Source organism: Oncorhynchus clarkii, chromosome 20, assembly GCF_045791955.1.
Source record: "Oncorhynchus clarkii lewisi isolate Uvic-CL-2024 chromosome 20, UVic_Ocla_1.0, whole genome shotgun sequence".
NCBI classification, from domain to species: Eukaryota; Metazoa; Chordata; class Actinopteri; order Salmoniformes; family Salmonidae; genus Oncorhynchus; species Oncorhynchus clarkii.
This window is the reverse complement of record NC_092166.1, coordinates 20,507,720-20,524,178: the sequence shown is the minus strand read 5'-3', so window position 1 is coordinate 20,524,178 and position 16,459 is coordinate 20,507,720. Positions and strand designations below refer to the sequence as shown.

General features: G+C 39.9%; 1 protein-coding gene across 1 annotated transcript in view; it reads left to right on the top strand.

The window, feature by feature from the left end:
• The window catches only part of LOC139376071 (bone morphogenetic protein/retinoic acid inducible neural-specific 2), a 115,238-nt gene that overhangs the window by 72,078 nt on the left and 26,701 nt on the right, over positions 1-16,459 (top strand). The window contains exon 6 of the mRNA XM_071118226.1: positions 2,547-2,783. Within this exon, the coding sequence (XP_070974327.1) occupies positions 2,547-2,783 (237 nt within the window). The remainder of the gene's footprint in view (positions 1-2,546; positions 2,784-16,459) is intronic.

Sequence of the window (16,459 nt, the reverse complement as noted above, 5' to 3'; positions counted from 1 at the left end):
ACTCCAACTGCTGCAGCTGCACCATTGAGAGCATCCTGAGAGGAAGGCCCCAAAAATTGTCATAGACTCCAGCCACCCTAGTCATAGACTGTTCTCTCTGCTACCGCACGACAAGCGGTACCGGAGCACCAAGCCTAGGTCCAAGAGGCTTCTAAACAGCTTCTACCCCCATGCCATAAGTCTCCTGAACATCTAATCAAATGGCTACCCAGACTATTTGCATTGCCCCCCCCCCCCCCCCCCCCCCCCGCCCACGCTGTTGCTACTCTCTTATTATCGATGCATAGTCACTTTAATAACTCTACCTGTACATATTACCTCGACACTGACGCACCCGCACATGGACTCTGTACCGTTACCACCTGTATATAGCTCTGCTGTTGTTATTTATTGCTGCTCTTTAATTATTCGGTATTCTTATCTCTTACTTTTTTGGTATTTTCTTAAAACTGCTTTGTTGGTTAAGTGCTTGCAAGTAAGCATTTCACTGTAAGGTCTACACCTATTGTACTCGGCGCATGTGACAAATAACATTTGATTTGGATATAATACAATGAATCTAATTGTGGTGGTCTACAATCCGAAAGGTGTCTTACAGCACTAGTAAAATCCTTAAGGATAATAACCCTATTCAAATAGTCTTACGTGTGAAGTTGAAGTAGATAAACATTGTAGTAGGGTTACTAGAAAACAAACAAGGACAGTTAATCCCATTTCAGTACATCTACTATTATTTGCAACTCAAAGTCCATGTGGTCTATAATAATATTAAATGGCAGAGGTTAATGCCAGTCTAATAAATGTTATATTTTCCAATTCTTTAAAAGCAGGCTGTAGGGTTGTCTGCAGACAAGCATTTCAGCGAACACTAATTTGCTTCGAACACCCGCGACAGGAATGTCACCACAAGTCAAAGGTGAAACAAACACAAAGTAGTGTGAGGAGAGGAATGAGCCCTGAGCATTATTTTCTTTCAGCCATCACCAATTATAAACACAGCTTTTTCCAATTTCTAGCGCCTTCTTCAGGTTTGACATTTAAATTGTCAACCCACTTAATACCGCCGTCTCCTGAAGGAAGCTCCCTGCTGACAGAGACCCGGTAACTACTGAGAGGTGGTTGGAAATCTGTAACATTATATGAGCTCTTTTTTGAAATAGAGAGAGAGCGTGTGTGTGCCTTGGTGTGTGTGTGTGTGTGTTTTTTTTTTTTTTTTTTACCTTTATTTAACTAGGCAAGTCAGTTAAGAACAAATTCTTATTTTCAATGACGGCCTAGGAACAGTGGGTTAACTGCCTGTTCAGGGGCAGAACGACAGACTTTTTGTCAGCTCGGGGGTTTGAACTTGCAACCTTCCGGTTGCTGGTCCAACGCTCTAACCACTAGGCTACCCTGCCGCCCCTGTGTGTGTGTGTGTGTGTGTGTGTGTGTGTGTGTGTGTGTGTGCACATGTTTCATTATATTCTTCTAATGTGTAGAAGTTTATTTTGCAAAAAAGTCTGAAGTCCCCACAAGAGATCAGACATTAGCACAGGAAGATAAATAATATATGGGAAAGTGTTGTTCTTGACAACTGAAGCTTGCAATTCCAAAGAAAAGTACTAGTTGCACTGTCTCCAAAAAGAGGCAGGGATGGAGGGTCTGGGGAGCAGTCTGTTATTTAGCTGTCTCCCAAATTAAAGCTATCTCTGCCAGCTAGCTCTCCTATTGGCTCACAGAACCTGACAGCCGCCAAGGCAGGGAAGGAAGACTGTGACTAATTGTGTCTGCTCTCCACAATCCAGAAAGTAAATACCAAGGAACACACATAAATATTCACAATAAGGCATACAGATTGACTCCCGCTCTTGAAAAATGTCCAAAGTGGTGCAACTGACAGGGAGCCTTTGTCAAAGGATAGCATGATCATTAGATTCCAAACACCTACAGCTTCTGACTAAACAAAAACATTTTGAGAGAAAAAAAGCACACAATTGAATGCATATTATTGAACTCTCTGCAATAATATGAATATGTATTGATCATGCATATTTTAAACACTACAAAAATATAATGGGTTTTTAAATTGCTTGTGATTTGATGGTGTCTTTATCCACATTACAATATCACCTATTTTAGGTGCATCTGTAACAATTGTAGGAGATTTGTGCAGGTGTAGATCCATAGGGGAGGCATGTTCTGATGGGTGGCATTGTTTTATAGAACTGTTCCATCAAAATGTTGGTTGCGTCTCAAATAGCACCCTATTTCCTAAGTAGTGTAGTATCTATCGTAAGTGCATAGTTCCATAACCTTGATCACATACACTCTGGATTTTGTTTTGCAGTCTCTACCATAATCTCTAATGCCCAATTACTAGCAACCAGGTTCCCTTGTCTTGCTGTGGCTAAACTAACCCAATTACAGTCATTTCCATCTCATTTTTAGACTTACGCTCTCGCTATGGAGGCTCTTTGAGGGATAAACGTGACATGTATAACTTGATGTCACTAAAATATAATAATGCATAAATGACAAGATTCTATAATATTCTCCTCTGTGCTCAGGTTTACAGGATGTCCTTCCAGAATTCCTCCGTAACCGTTTTGTGGAGGCTGCTCTCAGCTACGTGGCATGCAACACTGAGGGGGAGCTTTTGTGTCGTAACAATGACTGCTGGTGCCGCTGCTCTGCCAAGTTCCCTGATTGTAACTGCCCCTTGGCTGATATCAAAGTCATGGAGGAAAATCTGCACAAAAGCAAGGAATCCTGGACCAACTTCAACACTGAATTTATGGAATCAGGTGGGCTATTTGTTTGTTATTTGTTATTCATTTCCGTCAAGCTGCATTTAAAAGCTACTGGGAGGAGCAGGACACAGGTGTGCTATAAAATGCACAAGATCAATAAAAAATAAAAAACTGTTTTCCCAAAATGGCTACAACCATTTTACTCAATATCAACAAACAGCTAGCTAATGCCGTGAATATGTACAACTAGATGTACTGGTGCCTCTCAGGCAGTTCAAGTTATTGGTTGGGAACAACTTCACTGAAAAATGTGATTGTTTCTCTTTAGTGTGTTTGTAATCTTGTATATTTGTATTATGTTGTATTTGTAAATTGTGAATATGCAGGGCTCCCTTGAAAAAGAGACATTGGTCTCAATGGGACTTAAATGTAAAAAAGAAAAACAGAAGAAGAAAAACAAGTGTAGTTTGACATTGGAGGCAGGTAGTGTTCCCCATTGCGATGTTTTATCTAATGTCTATCTGCGCGAGGGCTTCTCTCCATCTGTTGGATACTGTATGATATAGAAAGTGCATACTGAGTGAAGTTTTGAAAGCACAGGCATGCTCCCTTAATTCCCTGAACATAATTTTGACAATACCTGACGTAGCAATATCAGAGCACCTCTCGCATTAAATTGTTATAAGATGCTGTGTTGTTGACAGGCTACTGAAAGGGAGGAAGGAATAAGTTCCTCATAATTGCAGCACATTCTTGTTCTGCTGACATTGTTTTTGTCTGAAGCCTAACTGAAGCAATTTGTCATGAAAAGGAGCACATGGCCCCTTTCATTCTTTTAGATGGTTAAGTGTCAAAATAAGTAATGCGCAAAAAATATCATAAAAGGCACATGCACACACATACACACTCAAACACCTTAACCCAAGCTGAAAAATGCATGATGTACAATACAGAGGGAGGAAGTGATCTCAGCACTAAGCATTTTTAATGGGGCAGAGTGTTTGTCTTTTCATGGCTCTCCACTTGCCACAGAGAGCAAAGCATCCAAGGCTCAGTGCGGCTGGTTAGAGTCTGCTTAGTCTGCATGCGAGGTTGAGCTGCAGCAGTTCTGGTGAGATTAGTTGATAAATAATGTGGCGAGGAAAAACTTGAAATTGGTGGGAAGTGCTGGCACATCAAGTATTTCACCGAGCCAAGGAATGATCCAAACAGAGAGATAAATCCTGTCTCCGTCTCCAAAGCCTCTTCTGTCTCACGATGGGGCTTTAATGAAAGCACCCCCAAATATCTTTAGCTGTAGGCCTTCACTCATCAAAATGCATGTGGGTCTTTCTATAAACTAGCGTAACAGTGAGGATTTCCTACACTGGACAACTTGTCACAGATGTCATTGACAATAATCTGCAAAAAATGTTAATGTCATTATATTAAGATTTAAGGGACGATAATGGCTACATTCAATACAACTCATGAGTTGGTTTAAAACATATGTTTAACCCTTTATCATGGTTGGTGTCTTGATGGATTTGTCCAAAATCATGTGACATAAAACATGACTTTTCTGTCCTTGTATTTATGGCTGTGTAAGATATGATTATATCATATATCGTATGTCGCGTGTCACTACTTCACAGGAGAGTCATTTGAATGTTTCTTGACAGAAATGCCTTCTGGAACATTTGAACTTTCATGTGCCTTAATGACAAACTTAATGCCATCTGTAAATACGAATAAAATGGTTAAATTATGACCCTAGTTGGTTTAGCCACAGAAAAAGTGAACAACCTTCCTGCTAGCCATGATTGGTAATGATAATGAGTGGGTTGGACATGCCCAGAGATGAGTTCGGATTGGTCTGCCATGTAGCACGCTTCTGTCTATTTGAGCTGGTCAATATGTGTACAGTAGGTAATCCTGTCTAGTCCTGCATAGTAGAACTGTATAAGTGTTGCTCTCCATTTTCTGGAGGACCGAGTTTTGAAATCAGTGGAATTAGAGTATGATAGATAAAGATATGGAGAAAACACCTGTCTCCGGGTTAAGTTTTCAAACTAAGGGCAACCATGGCATCTGCTACAGAGGGAGAAGCGTCCATCCATGTAAGATAGTCTAGCTAGCTACATTTTCAGATATTAAACTTTTCTAATTTTGTCTGAAAGTTGTTTTAATTTCAAGTTAAAGAGTACTGTTAGATAGGGCTGGGAGATATGGCCAAATTATCATATCATTGTATTTTTCACATTTTTGACGGTATAATGGAATTTGACGGTATTTTATGTATTTGATTAATAAAAGTTCTAAATTTGCTTTATGAGTAGTGTGTGACCCTAGGGTGGAAACACATATATTCTACATTATTTCAATGGGTCATTCTTTATTGGGATTGCTTTATACTGTTCAATTCAACTTCAAACTAAAATAATTTCCTGCATTTCCATCAATTTCTGCATTTCCTGCACTCATTTGAGATCATATCCACACTGCCACGATACGGGCAAAAATACTAGGCCTTATTTTTAACCAAATGTTGCAATTGTGATTTAGGTCACTTTTGGAATTGTGGAAATAGAACGTTTATTATAATTATATAGTTAGAATATAAATAATAGTGGGAACTTTGAATACAGTATTGTTTGACCTGACAACGAATAAAAATGCCATGGACGAGTTATTGTGACAGGGTAGGAACCAACGTGATGTTAAGTGTTTCCTAGGTGACCCTAAAGTCTTTGGCTACATTACATTTTTATTCATATAGCCAACATATTCATGCTTCGCATATTTGTCTTTGATTTAGAAGATACTGTTGCACAAACAACATGCTGATGTATGCCTCCACCAGCACTGGTATCAGGCTATATTAGCTAGCTACGTTTGCTCTGACTCAATACTTTAATTAGCAAGTTAGCTAGCCAGCCAGCTAACTAACTAGCGATTAGCATTAGTGGCTAACACGATTTAGCTTAACTTACTAAGAAAATACAAACTAGCTGTTTGCAGATGTAAGAATCACAAACTAATATTGTAATTATAGAATGCTTGTGGATTTATATTAAGATCAAACATTGTCATCAACATTGTTGCATGTACTGCATTGACCATGCAGACTGAACGAAAGTGTCTCGTGGCCAAGCAACAGCAAATGCGCTCCTTGAGTGACAGGGGTGGGACAAGGTCTGTGTGGAAAGCAGCATGGAAAGAGAGAGAGAGCGGAGAGGGATGACTCAAGTAGCGGAGTAAATTATAAAAATGGGCGTTACACACAGCATATCACATTTAACAAACCTAACATCAAAATAACGTTATAGAAGGTAAAGTAAAATACCAAACCAGTCCGTGTATCAATATCGGTATAAAGTAAAATCCGGTATACCTCTCAGCCATACTATTAGCTAGCTAGCTAACGTTAGCTGGCTGGCTCGCTAGCTATCTCTGTAGTAATATTATTCATATCTCAGAGCCATTTTCTTTGCTAGTTAAAAAGTGTAATTAAATTGTTCAAAGCATTACAGCCTAACCAGCTCTGCTAGGGTGAGTAAAATGGTCCGTGAGCTGTTCTCTCATTTGAGTCTGGAAGTAGCTTTAACAAGTGACTCCACTATGCAAGTAACCATTTCAATATAGTGTTAATGATGTCACTGCGACAACTGTTGATAGACGTAGCTGGTAAATTCACTCTGGTTAATTACTCTGATTTCAGAGTACTCTCGTTTGAGTGTGCAAGAGCGCAGAATAACTGACGAATTTAAGAACGCTCAACACCTGTTGAATATGGCCGGTGTCAGTAAACTTTGGCAAAAAAGCTTAATTAAGTTGTTGCCAGCAGCACAGTTGCAGTCCCCAATGCTCTGGATAACATAACAGCGTAAATAGCTCCGCTAGGGCGAGTAAAATGGTCAGTGAGCTGTTCTCTCATTTTTGTCTGGAAGTAGCTAGCAAGCTAGCCAACTTTAGCCAGTTAGCTTGGGTGCTTGACTGCTGTTGTTAGGTCATAACGCTCGGATTAACCGTTTAAGAGATCGGTGAGGCTAAAGCTTAAGATGGTGTGAATGATGCTGAATGGGTGTAGACAAAGAAGAGATCTCAGTAGGTGTACCAAAATATTCAAAGGCCATTTTCTCAAAAGTGAGGTTACAAGTTTATCAACTTTCAAAGCAAAATTACTTTCCCATTGTTCCTCAAATGTAGTGTATGATACACCATTTTCTAGCTCTGAGTCTCTACTTTTATCCAATGTGAGAAACACCATTTCAAATGTTGTTACATAAGACCGACTCGAGCCGGCTGGTCACATATTAAGTATTAATCAGTTAAATTAGACATTGAACTTGAACACTGTAAGAAACCTGGATCCTGCTGTGGGACAGTTTTGGTATCAAGATATCAGAAATGCAGTGTAACTCTGTAACATTTTGTGTCTCTATATGTTATTTGGTGAAAACAGTTTTCATGGGCACACAAATCCAAGATAGTAAATGTGATTGCAAAATCAGATGCTTATAACCGAAAGTCACCTTACCTTGATACTTACTGTAAAACCTAAATTGATACTCTCGTTAACATGGTTCTTCAATAATTATGCATAATACTTGCTGGATGCGCATTTGGTGTCCAGCTGATTAGTTACTGTGTGCAATTGTGTAAATAGACTTTTGCACAGCACCCAATGCTATTTCTGTTAATTATTCTGAATAACAAATACATTTAAAAATATATATATTTTACTATTAACAATATGATCTGGTAATGAAATAACATGACAGATACATTTCGTTTTCTATGTTATTTTAAACAATATAAAGGGCTTGAAGTAGCTTACGTGAACTTGAATTTGGAGCCCAGAAATTCAAGTACTGGAATAGGCCTACCTTGAAAATCTGAAATTTCCTTCTTGAAATTTGGTTCTCGAAAAGTCCTTGTAATTATTGTGTACGTTCTCCTGCTCCCTTATTTGAGAATAATGTGGACATTGCCTGACTAAACAGATTGGATGCATGCACAGCGATTTTTCTGGAGCCTATGTGGCCAATATTGGCACACATAATAAAGCCATGATTAGCAGTAGCATTCATTTCACCTTTGAATCTCATCATCGCTGTTTTTATAATGAGAAAGTGACCAAAAACCAGGTTCCATTTTTTAGGAAAGGATTTCTGTGGAAAGTCAAGTTGAAGCAAACAAGATGTTGTCGTCCTCATAATAACCACATATGGTTTTACCGCAAAAGAGTAGCACAACACCCATCAATTGAAGTGGCAGTAGAACTGCATATGTGTTGCTCTCCACTTTCTGGACTCTCATAAAAACAGATCAAAAATGAAATCCTGGATAATTGCAAAATATATTTAATGTCATAATAATTTGAATATCAATGCATTGGTTAGGTCTAAAAAAACAAAACATTTTCTTAAAGTGGTTGTCAAATTTTTTGACACTTTTACATGCTTTTTGAGGTACTTGAAAATTATATTTAAGTGCTTGAAAAAGTCCTTGAATTGGACTTGCCAATGTCTGTATGAATCCTGCTGAAAGGATGTATAGTCCTAAGCCTATATTGTTATAGGTGGAGTTATGGGAAATTTGCATATATAAACTTCTTATTCTTCCAAGTGCACATGTGGAACTGAATGAAAATCATTTTTATTTTTGTTTCAATCCAATTTAAAAAATGTATCCCAATGTTACACATTGGCTCCATTATTTATAGAAAGACCCATATCTCCTTTGAGCAGATGAAATGGCTAGCTCCAGAGGACTAGGCCAGCGTAGGCAAAGCCTGACTAGAATTATATTTACTCCAGTCATGAATCTATTCTCATTATCAGAAAACTAGATGGCTTGGGAGTCTGGTAATGATAGGGCCTTTAAGTATAAACTATTATTGCAACTTCTTCGGGATTGGTGTCCCTTCCATGGGACGGTTGACCTAACGTAGGCTAATGCAATTAGCATGAGGTGGTAAGTAACAAGAACATTTCCCAGGACATAGACATATCTGATATTGGCAGAAAGCTTAAATTCTTGTTAATCTAACTGCACTGTCCAATTTACAGTAGCTATTACAGAGAAATAATACCATGTTGTTGTTTGAGGAGAGTGCACAGTTTTGAACATGGTAAATTATTAATAAACAAATTAGGCATATTTGGGAATGCAATGAGATATGCAATGCATATGAGAATGCATATTGAGAAATGCAATGGTTCATTCGATAAGTCTAAAACTTTGCACATACACTGCTGCCATCTAGTGGCCAAAATCTAAATTGCAGCTGGGCTGGAATAATACATTATGGCCGTTCTCTTGCATTTCAAAGATGATGGTACAAAAAATACAAAAGAAGGTTGGTTTTTTTTTTGTATTATCTTTTACCAAATCTATTGTGTTATATTCCTCTACATTCCTTTCACATATCCACAAACCTCAAAGTGTTTCCTTTCAAATGGTACCAAGAATATGCATATCCTTGATTCTGGGCCTGAGTTATAGGCAGCTAGATTTGGGTATGCAATTTTAGGCGAAAATTGGGGGGAAAACAGCCGTTTTAGGCTCTGGCAATACAACAAAGACTTGATTGTTTACGTTTAAAAATGCATTGATTGTGGTGACATAATGTTTACACTACAGTACATACTGTAGTTATACTTGTATATATACTATATACTTACACAACACTAATTCAAGTAGGAATTGCAAGACAGTAGCCTAATACTGATGTATCATTGCGGGCAGTAGTCATTTTCCAAATTAATTCCTGCTGCCTTTGTTGAGCACAATCATTGAAATGGCTCAGAAAGCCAATGTCACAGGACATCAGGTTGTAATGAATGCATTCGTCAAGTTGAATGAACCTCCGAAGTAAACAAAGCTAGCAAACAAAGCTATGTCGATGTTGATTAAAAAATATATATATAATAATAATAATAATAATAATAATAATTGAAGGACTAATGTTTCATATATGATGCCTCTCATTAGTGACGCAATTTCTACACAGATTTCTATGACTGACAAAGCAAAACCAATTTCTCACTCTGGCACCCAGGCTACCCCTAATATTAGTTGTATAGTTGTATAGTCAAATGAGCTACACTTTACTGTATGTAAATCTGCAATGTACACACATTACATGAATCTTAACAGGTTTGTTTACCTTATTGGGTGGATTTTTTTAATCCGTCAAAAATAATCTGTCAGTACCTTTTAACTACCATAATAAACAATGTGCAGAAGTGTAAAATCTGCCCATAAATGTCAAGTATTCTCTCAGTGTTAGATTTACTTTTCTTTCGTTATACAGTGCAAATCGCCTAATTGTCACAATGTTTCCATTATGTTAATTAAAACATGCCTTCAAGTAACAGTGAGTTGTTTGATACATGGTACCAACAACAAATAGTCTTGGCACTGCTTCACCATCAATGCCTGCCAGTTGAAATTCCACTGATGTCTTGCCCATTTCTGCATTTATTACCTCAAAAAAAGCATGATGTGGCACATACAAATTTTGAATGCGACAGATTTGTACAAACATGAAAAAGACTTCTTTGGTTCAATAGCTGGCAACATCTACCAACCTTTTTTGTTATTTTCTTTTATTTATTCATAGGATTACATTTGGCAGTTAATTCATCCTGTCGGACGAACAAAACTTCACATTAACTCTAAAGGCGCCAACATATTTTTATCTTAAAAGCAGCAACGTAGGTCATTTTTGACCTCAATTGGTTTTGATTGAGTCTGTCAAGTAGTGACACATTTCAATTTATTAACTTTTTGTAACACAAGTTATTGGTTTTCATTCCCCAAAATAAGCATATATTTTAAGATTTTCACACATTTATAGTCAAATTTCATGTTTAAAATGTTACATTTTTAGTTTTTCATGTTTTGAATAGTTAATTTTATAAATGTCACCCATAACAACTTGTGATGGACATTTGTCTGTTATTCATTCAAAGTGTTTCTGTGATACTCAGAGGCTGAGAAATTCAGCTCATTAGAAGTACTGGTACGGGGGCCTCCCGAATGGCGCAGTGGTCTAAGGCACTGCATCGCTGTGCTAGAGGAGTTACTACAGACCTGCGTTCATTCCCGGACTGTGCCATAACTGGCCGTGGCCGGGAGTCCCAGAGGACAGCGCACAAATGGCCCAGTGTCGTCTGGGTTAGAGGAGAGTTTGGCCGGGGAGCCTTTACTTGAATCATCGCACCCTAGCGACTCCTTGTGGTGGGCCGGTGCCTGTAGGCTGACCCGGGAAGCCAATTGAACAGTGTTTCATCCAACACATTGGTGCAGCTGGCTTCCGGGTTAAGCTGGCAGGTGTTAAGGAGCACGGTTAGGAGGACGCATGACTCCATCTTCACCTCACCCGAGCAAATTGAAGAGTTGCAGCGATGAGACAAGATCAAAAAAGGGGGGTAGGTAAAAAACAAAAAAATACAGCAAAAAAAGAAGGGAAAAATAAGTACTGGTACGACCTAGCCACTGATGGAGCATTATAGGCGATAGATTTTGTGCTCTAACTTTGGAACGCTATGGGCTATCAACTCAACTTGATATAGAGCCATTATTGGAATCTAAATATGTATTTACGTTTATATTTTCATTGTATTTTTTTATAGTGGCTGCCATGCCCCCCAGGGGCCATATCTGGGGTGGCTCCATAGATTTATATCTATATCAATCAATCACATTTATTTATAAAGGCCTTCTTACATCAGCTCATGTCACAAAGTTCTGTACAGAAACCCAGCCTAAAACCCCAAACAGCAAGCAATGCAGGTGTAGAAGCATGGTGGCTATGAAAAACTCCCTAGAAAGGCCAGAACCTTAGAAGAAACCTAGAGAGAAACTAGGCTATGAGGGGTGGCCAGTCCTCCTCTGGCTGTTCCAGGTGTAGATTATAACAGAACATGGCCAAGATGTTCAAATGTTCATAGAAGACAAGCAGGGTCAAATAATAATAATTACAGTGATTATTGAGGGTGCAACAGGTCAGCACCTCAGGAGTAAATGTCAGGTGGCTTTTCATAGCCGATCATTCAGAGTATCTCTACTGCTCCTGCTGTCTCTAGAGAGTTGAAAACAGCAGGCCTGGGACAGGTAGCACATCTGGTGAACAGGTCAGGGTTCCATAGCCGCAGGCAGAACAGTTGAAATTGGAGCAGTAGCATGGCCAGGTGGACCAGGGACAGCAAGTAAGTCATCAGGCCAGGTAGTATTGAGGCATGGTCCTAGGGCTCAGGTGCTCCGAGAGAGAAAAAAAGAGAGAAAGTATTAGAGAGAGAGCATGCTTCAATTCACACAGGACACCGGATAAGACAGGAGAAATACTCCAGATATAACAGACGGACCCTAGTCCCCCGACACATAAACTACTGCAACATAAATACTGGAGGCTGAGACAGGAGGGGTCGTTAGACACTGTGGCCCCTTCCGACGATACCCCCAGACAGGGCCAAACAGGCAGGATATAACCCCAACCACTATGCCAAAGCACAGCCGCCACACCACTAGAGGGATATCTTCAACCACCAACTTACTATCCTGAGACAAGTCCGAGTATAGACCACAAAGATCTCCGCCACGGCACAACCCAAGGGGGGGGGGGGGGGGGGGGGGGGGGGTGTTACACACCCCTCCTAGGGACGGCATGGGAGGGCACCAGTAAGCCAGTAACTCAGCCCTTGTAATAGGGTTAGAGGCAGAGAATCCCAGTGGAGAGAGGGGAACCGGCCAGGCAGAGACAGCAAGGGCGGTTCGTTGCTCCAGTGCCTTTCCGTTCACCTTCACACTCCTGGGCCAGACTACACTCAATCATAAGACCTACTGAAGAGATGAGTCTTCAATAAAGACTTAAAGGTTGATGAGTCTGCGTCTCTCACGTAGGTAGGCAGACCATTCCATAAAAATGGAGCTCTATAGGAGATTAATTGTCAGACTCAACAGAAGATCTCTTTGTTTCTTGGGACCTAGAACAAGTATCTCTGTTTTGTCCGAGTTTAAAAGTAGAACATTTGCAGTCATCCACTTCCTTATGTCTGAAACACAGGCTTCCAGGGAGGGCAATTTTGGGGCTTCACCATGTTTCATTGAAATGTACAGGTGTGTATCATCCGCATAGCAGTGAAAGTTAACATTATGTTTGCGAATGACATCGCCAAGAGGTAAAATATATAGTGAAAACAATAGTGGTTCTAAAACGGAGCCTTGAGGAACACCGAAATGTACAGTTGATTTGTCAGAGGACAAACCATCCACAGAGACAAACTGATATCTTTCAGATAAACTGATATCTTTCAGACAGATGAGGTATAAACCAGGCCAGAACTTGTCCGTGTAGACCAATTTGGGTTTCCAATCTCTCCAAAAGAATGCGGTGATCGATGGTATCAAAAGCAACACTAAGGTCTTGGAGCACGAGGACAGATGCAGAGCCTCGGTCTGATGCCATTATAGGGTAATTTACCACCTTCACAAGTGCAGTCTCAGTGCTATGATAGGGTCTAAAACCAGACTGAAGCATTTCGTATACATTGTTTGTCTTCAGGAAGGCAGTGAGTTGCTGCGCAACAGCTTTTTCAAAAAATGTTGAGACCAATGGGAGAATCGATATAGGCCGATAGTTGTTTATATTTTCTGGGTCAAGGTTTGGCTTTTTCAAGAGAGGCTTTATTACTGACACTTAAGTGAGTTTGGTACACATCCGGTGGATAGAGAGCTGTTTATTATGTTAAACATAGAAGGGCCTAGCACAGGAAGCAGCTCTTTCAGTAGTTTAGTTGGAATAGGGTCCAGTATGCAGCTTGAAGGTTTAGAGGCCATGATTATTTTTCATCAATGTGTCAAGAGATATAGTACTAAAAATCTTGAGTCTCCCTTGATCCTAGGTCCTGGCAGAGTTGTGCAGACTCAGGACAACTGAGCTTTGGAGGAATACGCAGATTTAAAGAGGGGTCCGTAATTTGCTTTCTAATGATCATGATATTTTCCTTAAAGAAGTTTTATCACTGCTGAAGTGAAAGCCATGTCTTGGAGAATGCTGCTTTTTAGTTAGCTTTACGACAGTATAAAAATACGATTTCGATTGTTCTTATTTTCCTCAATTAAGTTGGAAAAATAGGATGATCGAGCAGCAGTGAGGGCTCTTCGATACTGCACAGTACTGTCTTTCCAAGCTAATAGGAAGACTTCCAGTTTGGTGTAGAGCCATTTCCATTCCAATGTTCTGGAAGCTTGCTTCAGAGCTCGGGTATTTTCTGTAAACCAGGGAGTTACTTTCTTATGACAAATATGTTTTGTTTTTAGGGTTGTGACTGCGTCTAGGGTATTTCACAAGGCTAGATTGAGTTCTTCAGTTAGGTGGTTAACTGATTTTTGTACTCTGACGTCCGTGGTTAGGCGGAGGGAGTTTGGAAGGGTATCTAGGAATCTTTGGGTTGTCCGAGAATTTATAGCACGACTTTTGATGATCCTTGGTTGGGGTCTGAGCAGATTATTTGTTGCGATTGCAAACGTAATAAAATGGTGGTCTGATAGTCCAGGATTATGAGGAAAAATATTAATATCCACAACATTTATTTCACGGGACAAAACTATGTCCAGAGTATGACTGTGGCAATGAATAGGTCATGTTGGACAAAACCCAATGAGTCGATGATTGCTCCGAAAGCCTTTTGGAGTGGGTCTGTGGACTTTTCCATGTGAATATTAAAGTCACCAAAAATGAGAATATTATCTGCCATGACTACAAGGTCCGATAGGATTTCAGGAAACTGTGAGGAACGCTGTATATGGCCCAGAGGCCTGTAAACAGTAGCTATAAAAAGTGATTGAGTAGGATTGATAGGAATTTTATGAATAATGACTAAACAATATCTACCTTTTAAATAGAACTATAACTAATTAAACTCTACTCTGTTTTATTATATCTGATTAATAATGTTAATTCATAAGGAAGGGATTGTGCAGCATGAAACAGGGGGTAATTAAACATAATAAATACCATTCCAGCTAGGTTGGGGAGGAATGGATTGTGGGTTTTAAGTAAGCAGAAAGGATAGTTAACCTATGGTTGAACCGACTCAACTTAGCTCTGGGATGTTTAGATAAGGCAGTGAGTGTCTCCCTAGGTTTTTCATTATCTGGAACTGTCTGCTGAATAGTGATAGATGAAGACTTCAGAAGTTAATCTTGATATAAGTGTGTGTCTGGAGTGCGCTAGCTAGGGGGTTGGAATAAACTTTTGAACCTACTTTGTCCTGGTAGATAGGAGGAAGGACATTTTATAACCTATGACGTCATATTTTGTATATAAACTGTTGTTCGTGGTTTCATGGCAGCGCGCTCCGAGAATAAATACTATTATCTAATTTTGATAAAACTGGTCTCTGTCTATTTTATGCAAATAAGAATCTTACAAATTCTCATAAAATAGACTGAGTGAATTTAATTAATTAACACATATAGGAATTATGAAATTCCGATGACAAGGCTGCATAGATTTCATGACTAGAAGCTCAAATGACGAAAACGTGTTTTTTTTTGTTGTAAATTGACATTTGCTATCAGAAATGTTAGCAACACCTCCGCCTTTGCGGGATGCACGGGTGATATGGTCTCTAGTGTAACCAGGAGGTGAGGCCTCATTTAACACAGTAAATTCATCAGGCTTAGGCCATATTTCAGTCAGGCCAATCACATCAAGATTATGATCAGTGATTAGTTCATTGACTATAACTGCCTTGGAAGTGAGGGATCTAACATTAAGTAGCCCTATTTTGAGATGTGAGGTATCACAATCTCTTTCAATAATGGTAGGAATGGAGAAGGTCTTTATTCCAGTGAGATTGCTAAAGCGAACACCGCCATGTTTAGTTTTGCCCAACCTAGGTTGAGGCACAGACACTCATTGTCTCAATGGGGATAGCTGAGCTGACTACACTGACTGCTAGTGGCAGACTCCACTAAGCTGGCAGGCTGGCTAACAGCCTGCTGCCTGGCCTGCACCCTATCTCATTGTGGAGCTAGGGGAGTTAGAGCCCTGTCTATGTTCGTAGATACGATGAGATCACCCCTCCAGCTAGGATGGAGTCCGTAACTCCTCAACAGGCCAGGCTTGGTCCTGTTTGTGGGTGAGTCCCAGAAAGAGGGCCAATTATCTACAAATTTAATTTTTTGAGAGGGGCAGAAAACAGTTTTCAACCAGCGATTGAGTTGTGAGACTGCTGTAGAGCTCATCACTCCCCCTAACTGGGAGGGGGCCAGAGACAATTACTCGATGCCGACACATCTTTCTAGCTGATTTACACGCTGAAGCTATGTTGCGCTTGGTGACCTCTGACTGTTCATCCTAACATCGTTGGTGCCTACGTGAATAACAATATCCCTATACTCTCTACACTCGCCAGTTTTAGTTTTAGCCAGCACCATCTTCAGATTAGCCTTAACGTCAGTAGCCCTGCCCCCTGGTAAACAGTGCTGGATGATTAGTTTTAAGTCTAATACTGCGGTTAACGGAGTCGCCAATGACAAAGGTTTTCAATTTGTCAGAGCTAATGGTGGGAGGCTTCGGCGTCTCAGACCCTGTAACAGGAGGAATAGAGACCAGAGAAGGCTCGGCCTCTGACGCCGACTCCCTGCTTAATGGGGAGAACCGGTTGAAAGTTTCTGTCAGCTGAATGAGCGACACCGGTTGAGCATTCCTACAGCATTTCCTTCCAGAAGCC